We start from the raw sequence: 21779 nt of genomic DNA, 5'->3' as shown, positions 1-21779 counted from the left end.
AGGGAAGAATAGATGAAAACAAAATCTTAATGGAAGTAGCATGAGGAGAATAATGATAGCTGGAAGAAATCAGCAGTGAGTTAGGGGAGTATTTGTGACCCGCTACAAACAAAAGGATCCTAAAGAGTCGCTGACGGGCGAGCCAATCATGGCCCAGAAAAATGCTATTTTCAGGCCTTTCCTTTGATCATTTAGCTTCGAAATTTCGGCAGATGATAGAAGATGCATTAGACTACAGAATTATGTTAAAATCAGAAATCCAAACGTTTTGACAGATTTTGGTGATCTGACTTCAAACTCGATTTTCTAGGCTCACCCGTCAGCGACTTTAGGATCCTTTTGTTGTAGCGGGTCACATTTGGTAATAAAATTTCTTTTTCCACTCCTTTTTGTCCCTTGCTTGTGGCCTATTTGAAGATGGTGTAAAACATTATGAAAAAAAAAAAACAAACAAACTAAAGATCGGAGCAGTAAAAACAAGGCAATTAATTTATGATGTGTATTGTGTAATATATGTGATGTGTACATAGTTGTTTTGACACGCCTATGTCATATAACTTTGTTGAGCTTACAGAAATTATGATTTACATTTGGATACATATTTAAAATAATATCTGTATGTATACATCTGTATGTATGTGTGTATGGATCTGTATGTACATGTTGTAAGATGAGAAGGTGTATATATAAGATAAAATGATAAGGGGTAACAGAAGTTGGAGGACATGAAAAACAGTAACATGACTACGACTGGGAAGAAAATGATAACTGGAAGAGAAAACTGATGCCAAACAAACTAGCATGGTAAATAGCAGGGCTGCCAACTCTCACGCATTGAGCGTGAGACTCACTCATTTTGGTCCTTTCTCACTCTAAAACTTTATTTCATTTGCATGCATTTCTATTGATCTCACTCATTTTGACTCCTAAATTATAGCATTGGCCTATGGAAGTCTCACTCTCAACTAGTTTCCAGTGTTGGCAGCCTGAAATAGACAAAGAACATGCATTACTTCCAGATACTTTTCATAAAAATCATTCCATCTGTTTTTGTCCGTCAGGACTCGCCGGAACAATCTACTTCTTGTCGGATCTTCTCAATCCTTCAGAATCACGGTTCCCTGGTCTCTACCCCACCTGAGGCGAAGGAGCATATACATTCTGGCCCCCTGCTTATCAGGCAGTCGACCATACACAAAATATGCCTATTCTCAATTCTGAGATATCCACTTTAGGGAAGGAAACGGGTTAAAATCAGAAGAAAAGTCAGCAATTTTTGTGCAGTCTGTAGTATGTATTATTAAAGGCTGGACATTGCATCACTTGTTGTGTATTGCAGTGTCAGGTGTCGTCGTGCCCCATTTCTCCTTTGTGTCCTGCACTTTTGCAAGAATTTGCCATAGAAGGTAGATCTACAGTGGACTGTATGGCACTTCTCGCTACTTCTCAGTCACTTCTTGCCACCTGTTATTACTTCTTGGTCCTAGTGAGTGAAATCTTGTACAGAACTGCATGTACATGAGTGGCTGAACAGCCCCCTGTCTATCTTTTTTTATATATGATTATTATATATACTATGTATAGTATTTATAATATTATTTGTTTGTATGTTAAAAACAGTGGAAAATACCTTTGGAATGATACTGTAAGGACTGCCCACACTATATGTGGCATTTCCCTGTACATCACTATTTAGAACATGCACAGCCATGCCATTCACAACCATTCATGGGCTTGACACACAATGATTCTTCAATTCAGATCAAATTAACGTCACTTTCTCAATTCTTTATTGATCAGCAGTCATGCATAATTGCCAAGTAATCAGATGATCACAACGGACTTTTCATACAAACCAGATTTGTGTAGATTTATCCAGATTATCACTGCCCAATGTACAGTCAAACCTGTCTATAGCGGCCATCCAAGGGACGGAGACAGAAAAAGTGGCCGTTATATACAGGTGGCCGCTATAGACGGGTAATCCAACTTTGTGTGCATTGACTACATGTACGTGTATTATCGTTGTATCCTTACGTGTTCATGTATGTGTGTACGTATGCACACACCGTGTGTTTCATGCATTTAACCATGCCGGTGTGTATGAAATTGTTACACAGTAGTATGTGTATTGTCGTGAAGAAAGCTTAACACTAGTGCATTATTATGACTGAATGAGAGATGAATACAGCAGTGGCAATCACTGAACGTTGCCCGCACGGCTACAAAGCGGGAAAACACGCTGAATTATCAGCTTGGCTACGGCTCCATTGGGTTTTTGGCCACTATAGACCGGTTAAAATCTGCAGCAGGAAACAAAATTTGTAGCCGCTGGCCGCGTTAGACAGGTGGTCGCTATACACAGGGTCTTTAACAGGGTTTTTCTCTCGGGGGGATTTTTCAGTGGCCGCTATAGACAGGTGGTCGCTACAGACAGGTGGCCGCTATGGCAGGTTTGACTGTATGCGTAAATTCTGTGTCCTCGCTTGTCATCCCACAGCCCACCTAACGTAGGCGGCAGCAAACCACCAACCCATTACAATACACACATGTATAATTCGCCTTGTTTCTCCACCAATTGCTGCTGTGCACAGTGTCATACAACAGGCAAATTGCCACGTATTGCTTGAAATGTTTGTACAAAGTTGTATTATACGTTTACATGCATGATATACAAAACAGAAGTTTTCAATGACTCGCAGTGAAATCAAAGAGATGTAAAAAAAAAAAGCCCCAACTATGCCTGATTGTCATTGCTAATGTTGAACCTGCGCACTCAGAAGTGTCAAAACATGGTCTCTTTTCATCTTCTCTTTGTCACTCAAATGTCACTAAAGTTCATTCACAACAGGGAAGCATTGATTTCATCTATTTTAAATCATATTTTTCTTTATCTGTAAACATTTCAAGTGCATTATTGCCATTCACTTGCGTCTCTGAAAATGTATCATAAAACATTATATAAGTATACGAAGTGAAACAGTGAGTAGTTTGAATATTTGTGCTTATTCAATTTCCCTTCTTCATTATTGTATTTTAAGCACGCGGCTATTATTTGTTAACATAAAATAAATGTGGCCTAGAGAGTAAAGTGCCGACGAAATACATTGTATCTGAAATATAATCCATTGTATCTTTCGCATGCTGTTACAGTGTCGCTCTCATAGACAGAATTAAAGTCATGTGTAGGCCTATTTACGAGGAAGGTTGATGTACGATGTGTATATGTAGTCTATCTGAAATGACTACGAATAATTTCTAATTGATTGATGAGAAATTGGTGAAAGGATTGGGTAAAGCATAACGTAGAGTGGATCTCATGCAGATAGGTGTACATGTATTTTGAATCAAGTTTTGGAACGAGTGCATGGTAATAAAGTAACCTGTTGGAAATGATTTTAACAATTTCATCTTATGTATGCATGAGTCGCATGAATATATATATATATATATATATATATATATATATATATATATATATATATATGATACTTGTAGTCCGCGTGTTGGTACCAGTGTAGAAAAGATGAAGAAGTAGAGTGGTAATGCATTTTAACAGTCCAACAGTTCCAACAGGTCTGAATAAATAGAACTGTTGGACTGTCAAAATGCATTACCACTCTACTTCTTCATCTTTTACAGTATTCATCGCATAATCGGGCATCTGATAATCGGGAACCTCGCTTAAATGACATACGCTTCCCAGAAACATTTCCAATGCACGTTATTTTCACTGGATAATCGGGCGGGGACCTCTGATAAACGGGCCAATTTTTCTTCAAGCGATCTTTGATTTTGTTGATACATGCATTTAAAAAACATGCCTCGCTCACACAACTCAGGCTGTGTACGTTGTTTAATCTCAGTCATACACTTTGAGGGCAAAGTCCAAATTCCTCGTCTCTGAGTGTTTCAACTTTCAATACACTGTGACCTGTGCGTACGTCACAATCTTCCTCAGTTGTGAATGAGCTAGAGGGTCGCGCCGAGGGGTAGCGTGGTAGTGTATTCATGCACATGTACAGTACGTCAGTATGCATGTGTGTGTGTGTGAGTGTGTGTGTGTGTGCACTACATGTACATGTCGTATGCCATTAGTGTATGGTGAATGCTCATCGCGAAATCGGGCACCTCGCTTAAAGGGGCCGTGTTTGCTACTCCCAACCTGTCCCGATTATGCGATGAATACTATAATAGATACACACACACACACACACACACACACACACACACACACACACCCTAGTTGGCACCTTAGGGAGACACTTCATTAGGGAGACAACTATATATATATATGTATTTTATATATAAAACAAATGGAAATGTCTTCCAAATATATATATATATATATGTATATATATATATATGTATATATACAAGCCTGTATAATAACATATAATCTGCATATACACATCTTTGTGTGTGTGCGCGAGTGTATGTGTGTATGTTTGTGCTTGAGAAACATTAATAGAACAACCAGAACCACTGGAATTGCTGCGTAAAAAAAAAAAAAAAAAAAATCATAAAAATGAAATGTGCCCTTGCAATGCTGATCTGGCGCAAGTACATCTGATGTAGATATTGTTGGCGAACCCTTCATTTACATGAATGAGCACAAACGAAATGAAATTGAAGTGAGTATACAAACAAATCTACCCGCGGACTCCGGAAATATACCGGTACGCATATATACTGTAGGGCCTATCTGTATTCATCGCTTCTATTCAAACCCTTGTATTTGAATAAATTTGCGGAATATTTATGCCATCGCTGAACAATTCTTATCTCTTTCCGTTTCTGTGAAGGGGAAAGAAATTGGTTAGTGGCAGCAATTACGACATACGTGGGAGACATCCGTAATTACATACCTACAGTACTTGTCTACCCGAATATATACCCAACGACTACAGGCAATGCACGAAACTTCTTGATTTTCATTTTTATCAATCTTCCTGTCCTTTGTCTGACGAGTAATTAGTAACCACTGCATAGGTAAAACTCTATTTTTGTATAGATTTTATTTTGTTGAAAGGGTTATGGCGGTCAATGGTGGTTGAAAGCTTTTATTAAAGAGGTCCGTGAATACTCCGCAAAAATGATGACAGTGCACTCCCGTTATAACGAACCAATTATAACGAAATTCTCGTTACAACGAAGTAAATATTCAGGCCACAACATTATCCACTCTGTGTATTTTTATTGTTTATTTGCTATGTTATAACTAATTTTGGATATAACGAAAGAAAACTGCCGATCCCAAGAACGTCGTTATAACGGGAGTCCACTGTATTGTATATTATTTTCGTCAATCTCTTAGATGTAATCAGTAAAAAGCATATCACACTCAATAAAGTTGATTTATTTTTGTTAAAAAACCAGACTAAGGAATTCAAATATATTCCTTTTTGCAAAAAAGTCAGAGCCTTTATAGTACATACACGTCTTTCAAGCCATTTAGACAAAATAGGAAGATGAGCAACCCGTCTATAATTTTATTCCCAGGATTACCCTTTTAAAACAATGGAACTAATTTCACTGATTTTGACTGTTTTCTGCTCATTGGAACAACGCCAGTCCTTAGTAAAAATACTACGTAATTGATCAACGGCACAGTCGAATGCATTCTGCGACGGAACGAACTCTATCCCACTAGCTTTTTATGTTTCAGTCAAAGAAAATATGTGTGTGTGTGTGTGTGTGTGTGTGTGTGTGTGTGTGTGTGTGTGTGTGTGTGTTTGTGTGTGTGTGTGTGTGTGTGTGTGTGTGTGTGTGTGTGTGTGTGTGTCAGTCAATGAGATGTCACTACATAGGAATTCAGCGTCATCTATTTGGTAGAATACGGATTGGTTTGTTGTCAATGGGGAAATATTGTTCAAGACCATGACATCCAAAACTTATGGGTTTTTCTATGACTTCTGTAATTTGATAAATCTGTTAAAAGTGTCCATCAGATAACTTTCCCTCTTTTCAAAATCCAATGTTTCTAATAGTATATAAGCAGAAAGGGAAATCAGTAATATCAATATTTGGAGAACCATAATATATACATGCTGCAATGAAATAATTTATATTTTGAGTATGTTCATTACAAAGCATTCTATATTGTGTAATATACACTTGACAAATAATTTCGTATTAGATATTGAATTTCATACGTAACATTCAGAGCTGCTCCACCGCAAACTTTACCTGAAGGTCTACAAATACGAACAAATGAATAATGATCGATGTTGTAAGATTAATTTTTAAAGAAAATCAGGTTTCATGCACTTTCATATTAAAACTGAGCTTTCAGTGAAGCAAGAAGTGCATTGAACGAGAACAATGTTCTTTAGGCTTCTTGAAGTGGCATGAAAAAAAAGGACAGATCAGGATTGATAACGTGCTTTGTTTGATAGAAATGTGTTAATTTCAACAACATGCGGAATAACCTCTCGACTTTGGTCATAGTCGGGTGATCGGTGACTTACCGAGTTCACAAAAAAGGAATTTGTCTTTGCAGATTCTATTTTGCTGATATTGATTTCGTTTAGTTAAATTGAAGTAATTGTGAACTGTCAAGGAAAATTCGTTGTTATCAATTAGTATGGCAGTGCATCTGAAGCACGGCTTACACAAAGCCATGACTGGGTAGAGGAAGAACGCTCATATTATGTATATTAAGAGATCTTCCGTAGTATAATATACACTTTATTTGCCTCTTCACAATTCTATTGTAGCAGTTTCCACCGATCTACCATCGGCAGTGTCACGTACAAGCCAGTTCACAGTTTCAATCTGAGCATGTGCAGATAAAGGTCATTGCAGACCTTCTCTTGAAATGGATTTGCAACTGAGGTATTCAAAACCTAGATAGGGCCTCATCACAGCAACTGCGTTATAAATGAACCAGGTGCAGATTGGTATTTATAGGTGAATGTACATTCTTTTCAGCAACATTAACAAAAGCCATTCATGCAGCATTGACATGTAAATTACCACTTCCTGCATGGCTGTTTTCAACTGCTCTTCTTGAAGACTATTCCAGGTTTTACAAAGTCTGTGGTTGGACATGTCATTGCAGACTATAGTGCTAACTGTGAACTGGCTTATTGTATTAGTTTGCTTGGTTCTTTCTTGTTCTTCCTCTCTCTGCCTCTCTCATCGTTTCCCCGGGTCGTTTCCCAGAGTAGATTTCTGCTGAAGGACGTCCAGAGTCCTCATAGATGCTGAAAATAGTTTTCTTCTCCCTCAATTTCCTTCTTCAATTTACCAACCGGTTCTGGCAATCTCTGTAAGATAGGCCCTATACAAGTTTCGCGATGATGGGCCATGGTTTTCAGGAAGATGGCGGTAGATCCCACTGGAGGTTCCGGACGATGGCGGCGGATGAGGTGGCCTCTGTCTGCATCATCCATCTTGGGGTTGGCGCCAAAGTGGTTGTTGGCGATGTCACATGCAACTTTATTGTTATCCTCTATTTCTCATTCAAGTAGGCCAACACCGAAGGTAGATTCGGACCGTAATTTACAGACTCGGTATATAGCGTGATGATGGAGTCGGAAGGCTGGCCCGCTCGGATATATCACAGTGGACTTCCGTTATAACGAAGTCCTCGGGACTGTCAAATTTCTTTGTTCTATAGTTCGTTATAACCGAAAAAATAAACATTTGGCCAATAATTTGCGACCTTTTTTTTATTTCGTTGTAAACGGAATTTCGTTATAATCGTCTTCGTTATAACGAGAGTTTGTTGTTTGTTGTTGTTTGTTTTTATTTCCGTCTTCATATAAAAATACACACATTACAAGTTGCATATACATTGCATATACTTACAGAAGAAATGGGGGATTGCCTGTTCAGTCATATTATCAAAATATGTCTGTTCTTCCACAGGGTGCACTGTTTTCGGGAATCCCAACGATTGTATTGTATACAGCTTTATCACTGATCTCTGATATCTATGTACATGTAAGTTCACACACAGCCGAAGAATCTTGACTGGAGTCGACCGTTACCATGGTTACCGATGAATGTACCCTTCGATGCATATCTTTGCTGACCAGTGCTATTCATGGTTTTCGAAAGTACCTCGGTGGACAGCGAAAGATTTATTTGGGCCACCCGTGAAACCCCACGCTACTATATGTCTTTATATATAAAACGAATGGTAGAGGCTAATATCTCTTAAGTGATGTTCATAATATAGTTCTTCGAAAGTGATCCGTTTTCCTTTTATTCTTGTTTAGGTTAGCTAGAAGTAATGTTGGCTAAGAATTGCAATCACTTACAACTCCTCTCTTCGTAATGCTTAGATTTTTTTTTTAATGGGAAGCAGACAATCATGGCAGCGAAAGATCGGTTCTTTAATCGACAGCTAATTAATTTGCATATCAAATCCCACAGACTGCCCAAGACAGTCTTCGACGGAACACTGAGTGTACCTCATTAAAAGTTGACGGAGATTTAAATCTTGTCAGGTCGGGCCTAAAAATGACTTCAAAATGGCCTTTCCCAGAAACAGTGCGCCGACAAATCTTCTTCCGAGTATCAGATTGGAGCGCTATATTATATTCATGCCTCAAAGGTGGATTGTTAAGTTCATATTTTTTTTTTTCATGGAAGCTTAGGCCATTCGATGTATGTATCTGACTTTAATAGACCATCGTCTCTGTCACGAGTACCGACTTTGTCGCTTGTCAGGTAGTGAATGCCGCAATTTTCTTTCCATTCGCTGGATTACAGCCGATAATAAGGCTTGGGACATGTCATTATTTTGTAGGTTGAAGGTAACCAATTCAGAGATAACCTATGCATAATACTTACGATTTTACTTTGATACCAATCCGGTTCGTTATTCCCGTAAACTATCTGGAAGATGATCGCCTGAGGTCAGCGATTCTCCTGTTCACTATCTGAAAGCATATAAAGTCACATGTCGCACACACACACACACACACACACACACGCACGCACGAATATACACACAAACACACATACACACACAAACATACAGACATACACAAATGCAAACACACATCCAAGCAATGGTTAGATATACACAGGCAAACATGATTTTTAGATTTGACCAGCAGCTATTAGCGCCTATACTTGTTTCTGTATGAGACTCAAACTGCTCACCACGAGCAAACGAACAAACAAACAAACAAACAAACAAACAAACATTCTTGCGCCTTAGATCCAGCCCTCACACGTCTGCGTGAAGACAACGGGTGAAGATGGCTCTTCCGAAAATGTGCTTTGTCTATAAATCATATGTTCGTGATACTCAGTTAGCAAAAAGCCCCATATTATGCTGAAAACCAAACTATACTCATATACCGGGTGTCCCAAAAAAAGCGGAACGGTGGATTTTCAGTACCTTGCGTTCTAAAAGTGATATATTTTTTGACACCATCAAAAAGAACATCTTCCACAGAAGGCCATGATACCAAAATCATTAAATTTGGTTCAGTACTTTTTATTCTACGCCATTTTCTGTAAATGCAGTCATTTTCAATTTTTTGCGACTTATGAGATAATAATTTGGATGCGACACGCGTTCCATACGGCGAATTGTATAAGCTCGTTGATCCATGTCAACAAAAGACAACGCTTTCATATTGGGCGCGCGCACACACAGACACAGACACACACACACACACCGCTTTTTCCTGGCCAGTGCCCAATGTGAAAGCTGTATCTTTTGTTGGCATGGATCACCGAGCTTACACAATATTCACCGTATGGATCGCGTGTCGCACTCAAATCATTATCTCATAAGTCGCAAAAATCCGGCGAAATTTGAAAATGACTGCATTTCGGAAATTGGCGTAGAATAAAAAGTACTGAACCAAATTTAATGATTTTGGTATCATTGTCTTCTGCGGAAGATGTTCTTTCTAATGATGTCAAAAAATATATCACGTTTAGATCGCAAAGTACTGAAAATCCACCGTTCCGCTTTTTTTGGGACACCCGGTATAGTTAATATAGCCACAATTCAGTTCAGTTCGATCGTTTATTCATTTCCACAAGAAAGGAATACTGTACATGATACAAAGTGGTATGTACACCTATGTCAATTTGTCTTTCATCCATATCCGTACAGAACAGATCATTGAACGTATTGCAATGCATTGAGATTTCCAATAATTATTGTCTTTTCCTCAATTGTATGGTCAATAGCATGGTTTGGACGTGTGTGTGTGTGTGGGGGGGGGGGGTGCGTGAGTGTAAGGTTCGCCCTTCGGATACACGTTTTTACATTCTCGTTTAGAATAATATCAATATTGTAAGTTTGCACCTGACGATATCGTTATGGTGCATACAGTATTTCTAGACGTTGGTATCCAACACATTATGTTCTTCACATTATGTTCTTCACCAAGCCGGCCTCTCCCTCACCAGAGAACGCATAGCCCATACTCGACAAGAACTTCACACAATCGATCAACAAATCAACACCTCACAAACACACTTGTCACAAACACTACATCCTGCTGACCTCCAGAAGATACAGACCTTCAACTCTCACACAGCAAGGACCACATTTCTCCACACCAGAGACAAGCAGATACGGAAGTTCAACACACTACATAACAGCCATACCCGTACATACACACGAGACAAGCCGCCCGCCGCCCGTAACACCGTTGTCAATTTAAGCCAGCACAACCTCACACAAGCCGAACACAACGTGTTATCCCTAGGGCTTAACTTCGCAACACCACCCAAGAAGATTCCTTTCACAGAAATCATACAACAAACGGAACCCAAGCTCAGATACCTGAACAAAGCCGCAGCCGACAACATTCGACTCCTTGTTACTCAAGCTCTCTCCACAGCCAAGCCACCGCAGCCCAACCTCAACAAAGAAGAACGAACAGCGGTGAAGACTCTACAAAGCAACGCATCCATCCATATCATTCAAGCAGACAAAGGCAACGCCACGGTCGTCATGGACAAAACACAATACGAACAAAAGATACAAGACATCCTCCACACCCCCACATACACCGAACTGAAACGTGACCCGACTCCTGCCACCGAGAGGAAACTCAACGCCAAGCTCCTCGAACTTCATCGATCCAATGCCCTTCCTCAACAGCTTTATTTCAGACTCCGTGCCTCTTCCAGCAGATGTCCCATCCTCTTCGGGCAACCCAAAATTCACAAGCCATCAGTGCCTCTCCGCCCCATCATTTCTACACGAGGTTCCCCCTGCTACGAAACAGCCAAACACCTGTCAGACATTCTACAGCCACTCGTTGGCAACACAGAACACCACATTAACAATTCCAAACACTTCATTGACATTCTCTCTCAAACCACCATCAACCCTACAGACACCCTCGTCAGCTTTGATGTAGAATCACTCTTCACCAGCGTTCCTGTCAACGAAGCCTGTGACATCATCAAACAACGTCTCACCGATGACCCTTCTCTTTCTTCCAGAACACAACTCACACCACAACAGATACACGACCTCCTCCTCACATGTCTCAATTCTACCTCCTTCCGATGGAGGGACACACACTACAAACAGCAACAAGGCGCAGCCATGGGCTCCCCCCTCTCACCGATCATTGCCAACATCTACATGGAACATTTCGAAAGCCACGCACTAGCCACAGCACAGCACAAACCTTCACTCTGGCTCCGGTATGTCGACGACATCTTCACCATCTGGCCACACCAAGCAGATCAACTGGACGACTTCCTCTCACACCTCAACGAACAACACTTCAACATCTCATTCACAGTGGAAACGGAACACAATCATTCTCTCCCCTTCCTCGATGTTCTCGTCACAAAGACCAACGCTGGCACTTTCTCTCACCAGGTCTACCGCAAACCCACTCACACCGACAGATATCTTCACTACCGCTCCTTCCATCATCCAGCAGTCCGCCAGTCAGTACCGAACGCTCTCGTCCGACGTGCTCATCAAATCAGCGACAAAGAACATCTTCGACAAGAACTCGAACATATCACAGACACACTCACCACTATCAACCAATACCCCAAGCACAAAATCAACACTCAGGCACCTTCTCATCCCAACCAAGCAGCCAAGGAACAGCCCATCACAACTGTAAATCTTCCCTACCTCGGCGCCACCTCGCACAAACTACAACGCATCTTCAAGTCCGCCAACATCCAGGTCCGTCATACATCTTCCAACAAACTTCACAATTCATTGCACTCACACAAAGACAAGCACCCCAAACACAAACAACCAGGTGTCTACCGTATCCCTTGCGAATGCGGCAAAGTCTACGTAGGTGAAACAGGGAGATCGCTAGAGACCAGACTGAAAGAACACAAAACATGCTACAGACGTTCGGAATGGGAAAAGTCAGCCATCGTGAAACACGCTCAACAGTCGGAACATCGCATCAACTGGGAAGAGGCCCCATGTCACAGTGGAAATTGACAAAAGTTGCCAAAAATTGACAAAATTGACCAAAGTTGCACAAAATTGTACAAAATTGCATAAACTTTTCACAAAGTTGCTCAAAATTGCGCAAAGTTGTACAAAGTTGCATAAACTTTTCACAAAGTTGCACAAAATTGCGCAAAATTGTACAAAGTTGCACAAACTTTTCTCAAAGTTGCACTAAATTGCGCAAAATTGTACTAAGTTGCACAAACTTTTCTCAAAGTTGCACTAAATTGCGCAAAATTGTACAAAGTTGCACAAACTTTTCTCAAAGTTGCACTAAATTGCGCAAAATTGTACAAAGTTGCACTAAATTGCGCAAAATTGTACAAAGTTGCACTAAATTGCGCAAAATTGTACAAAGTTGCACTAAATTGCGCAAAATTGTACAAAGTTGCACTAAAAATTGCGCAAAATTGTACAAAGTTGCACTAAATTGCGCAAAATTGTACAAAGTTGCACTAAATTGCATAAACTTCTCACGAAGTTGCACAAAAATGTGCAAAGTTGTACAAAGTTGCATGACCTTCTCACAAAGTTGCAAAAAATTGCGCAAAGTTGTACAAAGTTACATTAACTTTTCACAAAGTTATGCAAAATTGCGCAAAGGTTCACAAAGTCACATAAAATTGTAGGGGCAAGCATGGTGTCACCGGACACCATGGTATTACCGGACACGCACATTTTTGCGTACTAATGACATTCTGTACGCGCGAGACTTCGTAGATTAGCCTCACAGAACTTTGTGTGGACCGAAATCGCAAAAAACGCCACATAAAAATGTAAAAAAAAACGAAAAAATTCACATTTTACCTCAAATTTATAGTTGAGTGACCCGTACCTTGTTTATAGTTAATATTTATGCATGTTTGAATCACATTTCGCGACTGAAATTCTATGAAATCCCACTCACATACAGGAAAAATGCTGAAGATTCTATTAGAACCAAAAGTTCACTGATCAATATCGGAAAAATTGTAGCTATCGTCCTCAAACGCGAACGATGCGGAATAGTTGTGCGCTAAGGGGCACGCAACTCATCACCCGCGCGTGCAGCTCCCATAGACAAAGCACGTATACTCTAACCAGTTGTCGATTTCTCACAAGGTTTTATTGCGTGAACTGTTCGAAATGGTCAAGACAGACATTTTACTGTAAAATACGAAATTTGAGCTTCATTTGCAGATTTTTTTGTGTGTCATCCGCTCGGTGAGAATGTGTATGGTGATTTGTGGGATGAATTGTGATTCTGGTGCAAGGATTAGGTGCGAAAGACCTCGATTATTCGATTACGAAAATAGCGTCCGGTAATACAATGCGATTTTGCACCGCGCAAAAAACCACTATTTTTAGAGGGGTATGTTTGAAGCATATTTTCTAAAAACTGGAACGAAGAAATGACGTAAGTTGGCTGAATTCGTAATTTCCATGAGTCTGTGAATAAGTGGTGTTGTTTTTAGCCGAAATTTCACTCTATGAGTACGGAATTCAAAGCCACAAAGAAAAGCGTCCGGTAATAGGATGTTCCACCCTACTAAGTTCCATTAACCCGTTGAAGACGAGCTGATTTTGCTATTACACGCAATTCTTATGACCCCAGCCCGATTATACCCGGGACTCGTCTTCAACGGGTTAACTTCTCACAAAATTCCACTTTAATTCTTCTCCCTTCCCCAAATGAGGTCCAAATGTGCTTGCTCCGTACATTCTGTGCGTTTTCCTATCTTGTTAACTCTAATATCTTTGGTACTATCAAAGAGTTAACAAGATAGGAAAGCGTGCAGTATGCATGGAGCAAGCACATTTGGACCGCAATCGGCAGTCAGGCACAAGATCGAAATACCGTTCTTCCCCAAAAGAACGGTTTATGGTTGTTTTGGGGCCTGATGAATAATACATAAACCTTAGTCCCGTCATGCTTTGCGATGCGTTGCGTGTTATACCTATGGCCAACAAATGTTTGGTTTGCAGTACCGTTTTTCAAAAAATATTTACGGAAAATGTCATGGCTCAATATTTTTTACAAAGCGCATGAATCATGAAGAATACATAATGATACTTCTCTGTTAATATAAAAGAAAATGAGCCATGACATTTTTGAGAATTTCCACTGGAATACGTAATTAGGCTCGATATTTTTGAAGATTTGAACGAACCGTTCCTTATAGACGTGTTCGAACAGGCGCTTTGTCAAATAACGCAATCTGGTAAGGGTATTGTTTGTTATCAGTTGGGTTGCAACTCGCTAATGTTTATCAATGTAACATCTTATCGTGAAGCTCAGAGACATAGAGTAGAAGGGGGGGGGGGGGTGGAGCAGAATAGATGATTTGGTAATGTAGACAAACTATGTATTCACCTGTCAAATACAACCACATCACAATAGTCAGAAGGCGAACTGCATACATTAGTATTGCCAAGTCGGACAAACATTGTAGCTTGTCAAACCTATAGCAACATTCACAGCGGGTGACGATCATTCCATCCATTACAATGTTATTGTTTGTTATCAGGTGAACAAATGTTTGCTTATCGAAATTTAACAAAGGTGTGTGCATAAAATTTGACATTACGAAACCCCTCTATTGAACCGGGGGGTAAGATTATGTAATTGTTCTTGTTTTGATTTCTTATATACCAAGATATGCAATTGAATTATGACAAACGAGCAGGGGAAAACATTCTAAAACGGTACTAAAAACATCTCCCGCTCTGCGTATGGGTCAACACCCTGTTTGGTTTTCAAATTATGGGGTTTGCTTCTCCTGCTTGACCCCCCCCCCCCCCCCCCCCCCACCAAGCATGCACATCAGGCCAGGTAGTTTTTGGACCATAGTAATCGCGAAATGGAACTGCATTGTCTTAGAATAAAAGCGCTACATATTGAGACACTAAAAATATGTGTGTTTGTGTGTATGTATGTATGTATGTATGTGTGTGTGTGTGCGTGTGTGTATACTACTAATAACGTAACAAAACTGCAATACCTTCAAAAAGAAACTATACTGAGAAATATTCTGTGCATGTGTGTGTGTTTGTGTGTGTGTGTGTGTGTGTGTGTGTGAGAATGAAGTTACCATGTCACCCGTTCACGTATACGCAACTCCTATCATTCTTGCGTGCAGATCGATTAATAATTTTGATGTTTTTGGTTGTTTTGAATAAACGACTGCGTAGAGTCTATGTAGCACGATCTCTACGCCATCACGCGGCGGGTGATTGAAAACAGCCAAAAACCATTCTTTTCCATAAGATCGGTAAATCGATCTTGCGCCTGACTGATCGGGCAGAACTATAATCACAGAGCTAAGAACACAACTCAGTCCGCCCGCAAGCATTGATTATTTATAAGATAAATGGTGTTAATATTATCTTTAAAAGATTTTAAAATTATACACGATTTTTGTGATATAAAGTGCTTGAATCGTAACAAAATATTTTAGAAAAATAAGGATTAATTCGTGTACATGAAAAATAGGCAATGCCACAATACGCCAAAACACAATCAGTGACAAAAGAAATAAGCGCATCAATCACCAATCAGTTGCGTCGAATTTATTGATCACGCGCCTTGCCATGATTAAGTTTCACTGCGCAATATATGGGTGATTGCGCACGCGTCCATTTGTATTGTACATTAATTGGATTTATAAAATGGGTTCAAGAATGTAGCCAATTGGAAGCGCTGAAATGAGTCACGTGTGCGTGCATTATTTTCTTCAGGTAAGCACTAAGAAGAGTCTCTCTTCCACCTCCCTGGCCTGACGTACGTCACAATAGCCGGGTTCACACGTACACCAATTAGCGGGATACAAATCTCGAGATTTGCATCGCGATCGTCATCCCGAGTTTTTTGCACGTGTGGACAGAAAAAACCCGAAAATTAGCGGGATAAGCATCGCGATGCTAATCCCAAGAAATCTTGCGCTGGTTCGTCAATTAGCGGGATAATTGGCCGCGCGCTGGTACGTGTGAACGGTCGGGATTACAATCTCGAGTTTTTATATCCCATCATGCAATCCCTTACAAAAAAGAACCATGGCTTTACCATGGTAATACCATGGTATGGTAATGAATCATGGAAACCTGGTAATTTTGCCCTAGTAAAACCATGGTACATTACCATGGTATTACCATGGCAAAATACCATGGTATTACTGCTCTTACCATGTACCATGGTATATTACCATGGTATTACTGTGCTTACCAAATACCATGGTACCGGTACCATGGTACAATACCATGGTATTTCTGAGGTGAATTTACCATGTACTGTGGTGATTTGACCATGGTTTTACCATGGTATTACCATGGTATTACCATGGTAAAATTACCATGATATTACAATTTGAAAAGAAAAATAATATTAATGATTGTGTATTTCCAACATGCAGTACTAGTATGTTACCTACTTGACATGGCCTCAAATTGCATACACCTGTTTCTACACTATTGTACAAGACCATACATCCTACTCTACACAGGTCTACCTATCTGTATACCTAGAGTATACTAAATTCCTAGATACATTGCTAGTGTATCAGTTCTTTATATATGGGCTGATATCTGAAAAGGTTTAAGGCATGGTTACTAACTACATGTCATACATAATATTAGTCCTATCAAAATATGAATATGCATTGTTATAACACAAGTTAAAATAGTTGGTAACAAAAGAGAAATTTCCCAACATACTTCAAAGTTTAAACCCAGACTATATACTTTGGGTTTTTATGTCTTCTTTCAATTTTCTCTCCTTTTGCATGTTAGATGCTCTCTCATGAATATTCATGAGCGATACAGAAACCAAGTCAAAACATGGTTCGTGCAACTTGAATCAACTTGTGTTACATTTTCCAGTTGGGTAGATGAGGTTTAAACTGCATGGGAAGAAGTCAGTTGTGTTCGTGGATATATTAGTACTAACCGGGTGTTTGCACTCACCCACACCCACACACACACAAGCACACACATACACACATACACGCATACACACATTCACACATATATACTAAATACAGGCTGTACATTTATTACATGAACGTACCGGTATAATATTTTGGGTCGTACTTGGAATTTGTATGAGATAACTCACAATGTGAATTAGTTCCAAAACAAGTGAACTGTTATATATAAAGAATTAATTAGTTTGCTTATTTTTAACGTGCCGGGCTTATTTGGCTATAAATGCTAAAATTTGCATTTTGGGAGGGAATTTTGCCTCACCCCCCCCCCACAAGATCTTGACCATTAGTATTACGATCGTTATAGCGAAATTTGGCACGTGTTACAACTACAGTGTAATCTACAAAATTATGTCTTATATGTCTTAAGAATTTTTTTTGATTGTCAATTTCTAATTTTAATTCATCAATTAATTATTTGTGCAAATTAGGCCCAACATCTTATTTTAGCCCAATTAAAAGCATTAAGAGTCTATTTCTTAATTATTTGTAAGTCTGTTTTTACATGTTTAAAGACTGTATGCATCACACATTAAAGGACTTCCAAAAGCCATTTTTTTAATGTATATGATTGCTTTTGGAGTTTCAAATGTATTTCTTTGTTTTTTAATTTTTTCCTTTGTGTTCTTATTGGAGATTCTCATTGACCACTTTTATACCATAATTAGCATAAGATCAATCAATCGCAGTGATTAATGTTACAGCAGTGATAGCTCCAGGGGGCCCCTTCTTTAATTTTTGATAAGATAAAAATAAATAAATAACAAGAAAACAAAATGAAAATGGGCGTGTGTGCCCCCTTTAATTCCGGAAGTGGCACCATGACAGATCCCTCCCCCCCCCCCCCATTTACGGAATTCCTGGATCCGCTCCGCTAAAGAATAGTCAGATTTTTCAAGAGTTTCTTTGTTGCTGTTTTCAATCAATCTTTGCATCGATTTTTTTTTCAATCGGAGAAGGGACCGCACTTCACAAGCTTTGTCTTTTTAGTGGGTCCCTCCCTTTTTCATACAATGCATATTTCATTTATTTCACTTTTGTTACCTCAGCAACCATTGTATTGTACCCCTACTTTAGGTTTTCAATTATTGCTTTCTCTGTACAAATTACATGCATTATACTTTCATTGAAGAAAGCGAGATTTATGTTCACCAAATATATTATTTTGCTGTGGAAAAAACAACAATGAATTTGAAGTTGAACTTGAAAAAAAGTCAAAATGTCTCATAACAGGGTCTCTTCCATCGCAGACTCGAAACGTCGAGGGTGGATTCCGCCCTTCCCTCTCCTGCCACGTCCCTTAGAGTTTAAGGGGTTTACCTTAAGAATCAGTTGATATATATTTTGATTTTTCCCATTTGTTGCAAGTATACTCATAATGGTCCAATAGTTTTGACTGTAATGTATTGGTACGTTTATAATCGTTTAAAAAGTGGAATCAACTGGTAAAACTGCCAGATTTGATGAACTGGTATGAACTTCCCCAGTCATGCCAGTTTGGTCCATTTATCCCGGCTTGGTTCTACTAACTGTTACGGCCTAAACTTTATCAAAGTGCATATGTAGGTTAAATCTGCATTGCTTTCAAGTTGAATAAATCTATCAGTTGTGTCAAGTCATTTGCAACAGGTATACAAGAGCCTGGTTCAAAAAAGCTGAATCTGCTGGAATCATGGAGTTGATGTTTTAGTATGCCAGTTTTTACTGGTAAATCTGCCAGTTGTGTCCAGTCGATTCGACCTGCACCGAATTGGTCCAATTTTTCGGGGTCATCCCACAAGTCATAAGGCCCACAAGCTCGACATTGCATCATGGGGCTTACGTTATTGTAAAAGTGTCGTGGGCCTTATAGTGTCGCAGTCATATGGGCCTTGTTCGCTAGGCGTCAAATTTATGGGTTGTTTGATTTGTTGGCTGTATGATTTGTGGGTGTTGAACTCGAATGTGCACTCATTGTTTCTACTGGAATCAACTGGTTGTTGTATGCCATTTCACACAATTTCTTTCAAGTGGATCATCTACTGAAAAATCTGCTTGTTGTGTCCAGTTGATCCCACTTTGTCAAAGGGCATACTTTGGTCTATCTCTTCCTACTGGAATCAACCAATAGGCTTTAATATTCCAGTTCACTCAATAGATCTAATTTTTTTAATCTGTCATTTTCATTAGAACAGTTCAACTGTTAGTGGTATGGCAGGGCCCTGTGGTATAGAGCAGTGGCAACAGTGGAGAGGCTCTCCTGGATAAGACCTTATTATTATTATTATTATTATTATTATTATTATTATTATCATCATCATTATTATTATCACCAGTACTACTATGCTACTACTATTATGTGTGTTATTATTAACTCACTCATCACAGTTTGATCCATTTGTTCAAACTGGAGTCAGCTGTTTTCTCAGTGTACCAGTCCATTCCATCGCTTTCAAGTGGAATCAACTGGTAAATCTGCCAGTTGTGTCTTATAGTCAATTTCAATACAATTATTAAGGGCCCGTTTATGTCCAGCTGTATCTATACAGGAATCGGGTAGTTGATATTTCAGTATGACACTTTATTCCGTTTCTTGCAATTGGAATCCAGTGGTGAATCTGTAGGTTATGTCAATAAATTCTAATTGGTAGACAATTGCGCAGTTTATTTCATTTGTTTCAGTCTGTCAGTTGGAATGAAATGTTAGTTTGGAGTCAACTTGTCTAAGTGGAGTCAACTAGTGAATCTGCCAGTTGAGCGGCATGTTTTCCAGTTGGTACAAATAAAACTTCATAATCAATGATTTAGAGCCAGGCCATATATTCAGCTGGAATTGATTGGTGTTTTTTAGAGTGTGTCAGCTCATTCAATTTAGTGTCAGCTGGAATGGTGTGAGTTGTTATTAATTTTCATCTTTAACTGTATGGTAATTCACACCATGGTATAATGTGAACGAGTATCGGCCTACTTCCAGTTTGCAACTATTTGAACAAGTTGGGTCAAACGGATAGCTATAATGGGACCATTTTTTCCTTGTGATACCAGTAGAGAATGTACCTTTTTTGTCATTATTTGACATTTAAAGGGAGTATACAATACTGGACGAGATGAGGATTCAGCTTGTAACGTTTTGCGAGATATTTAGAAACCACTCTTTGAAATGGTAAAGAGCAGAAGAGGACTCAAACGTTTATTTAATGAAAACAGGCTGAGAAATGACTGAGATATCTAAAAACAAATTAAAACAAAGAGCTCCTAGTGAAAGATGGGGCCTGTCAATTTCATTGTGATTTTTTTAATTTGGGGGGGGGGGGGAAGGGATTGGTAATCTCAGCCATTTCAAGACGAATTTTCTTCAAAACGTTGAATCCTTCTTGAAATTACAGCTGTACATGCTCTTTCATATTTCATAAGAGGTTTATCATCTGAATGAAAAAAAAAAGTTATAAATCTGAATCCTCATCTCAACCAGTACCTACTGTACAATCCCTTTAAGCTATAAGAATATCATAATTGATATTTTGTTGTTGAACCACGGTATCACCATGGGTATTTTTGTGTACCTTTAGAAATACAGAAGATAACATAAAGACTGTGATTATATATGCTGCGGTACGATTAAAGACCCTGTGGTTGTAGTACATGGTATGATGGTTGTTATATGGTATCTCCATGGTTATTCTATGGTACAAGTAGGCCTAGTAGTGCCATAACCGTGCTATGGTATGATGGTTATTACATGGTATATCCATGGTTAATTAGTGCAGCAATACTGAGGAAATGCCCTATATACCATGGTTATTTTATGGTACAAGTGGTAATACCGTGGTGACGCCATGGTATGATGGCCATAACCCGGCATCACCATAGTTATTTTATACCTGTATAGTTATACCAGGCAAATGCAGTAGATGGCATGGTTTTTCCATGGTACTGGTAGTAATACCATGGTAGTGCTATGGTATAAAGATTATAACATACTATTACTATGGTTATTTTGTGGCGCCTATGGTAAGACCATGGAAATACCATAGACTTCACGGTTATTCTATGGTATACGTATCAGTACCATGGTTGTGTCATGGTAATGATAGTTTACCATGGTTTTTCTGTGGTATCACCATGCATCACCATGGTTTTTCTGTGGTACTCATAGTAATACCATCGATACCATCGTTGTACTATGGCAATTGAGGTTTTACCATGGTTTTTCTGTGGTATCACCATGCATCACCATGGTTTTTCTGTGGTACTCGTAGTAATACCATCGATACCATGGTTTTACTATGGTAATTGAGGTTTTACCATGGTAATACCTTAGATTTCATGGTTATTTTTTGTAAGGGATGCGCACATCACAACAGCGAGGCCTCTGCGAAGAGGTCCTTCACCTCTTTGGAGCACAACAACAA

The 21779-nt window shown here is 39.2% G+C and overlaps 2 protein-coding genes across 2 annotated transcripts in view; both read left to right on the top strand.

Moving 5' to 3' along the window:
- Window positions 1–1189, top strand: part of LOC139725244 (lanC-like protein 2) — a 28267-nt gene extending 27078 nt beyond the window's left edge. Inside the window, exon 10 of the mRNA XM_071636338.1 lies at window positions 1062–1189. Within this exon, the coding sequence (XP_071492439.1) occupies window positions 1062–1141 (80 nt within the window). The 3' untranslated portion in view covers window positions 1142–1189. The remainder of the gene's footprint in view (window positions 1–1061) is intronic.
- A 6115-nt stretch (window positions 1190–7304) lies between these two features.
- Window positions 7305–12418, top strand: LOC139725253 (uncharacterized). Its single transcript, XM_071636345.1, has 2 exons — window positions 7305–7437; window positions 10371–12418. Exons 1-2 carry the CDS (start codon window positions 7305–7307, stop codon window positions 12416–12418), a joined length of 2181 nt encoding a protein of 726 aa, XP_071492446.1.
- Window positions 12419–21779: the final 9361 nt, after the last annotated feature.

The sequence above is a fragment of the Diadema antillarum genome, unplaced genomic scaffold (assembly GCF_040938485.1).
Source record: "Diadema antillarum isolate AM-2024a unplaced genomic scaffold, OU_Dant_1.0 seq00000029_RagTag, whole genome shotgun sequence".
NCBI lineage: Eukaryota > Metazoa > Echinodermata > Echinoidea > Diadematoida > Diadematidae > Diadema > Diadema antillarum.
The sequence above is the reverse complement of the archived record's forward strand: the minus strand, read 5'-3'. Positions and strand labels throughout refer to the sequence as shown.

Coding starts and splice junctions, on each gene's coding strand:
- LOC139725253 (XM_071636345.1), top strand. CDS start 7,305: ATGGGCCATGGTTTTCAGGAAGATGGCGGTAGATCCCACTGGAGGTTC. Junction 7,438..10,370: donor GGTTGTTGGCGATGTCACAT/GCAACTTTATTG, acceptor TTCTTCACCAAG/CCGGCCTCTCCCTCACCAGA.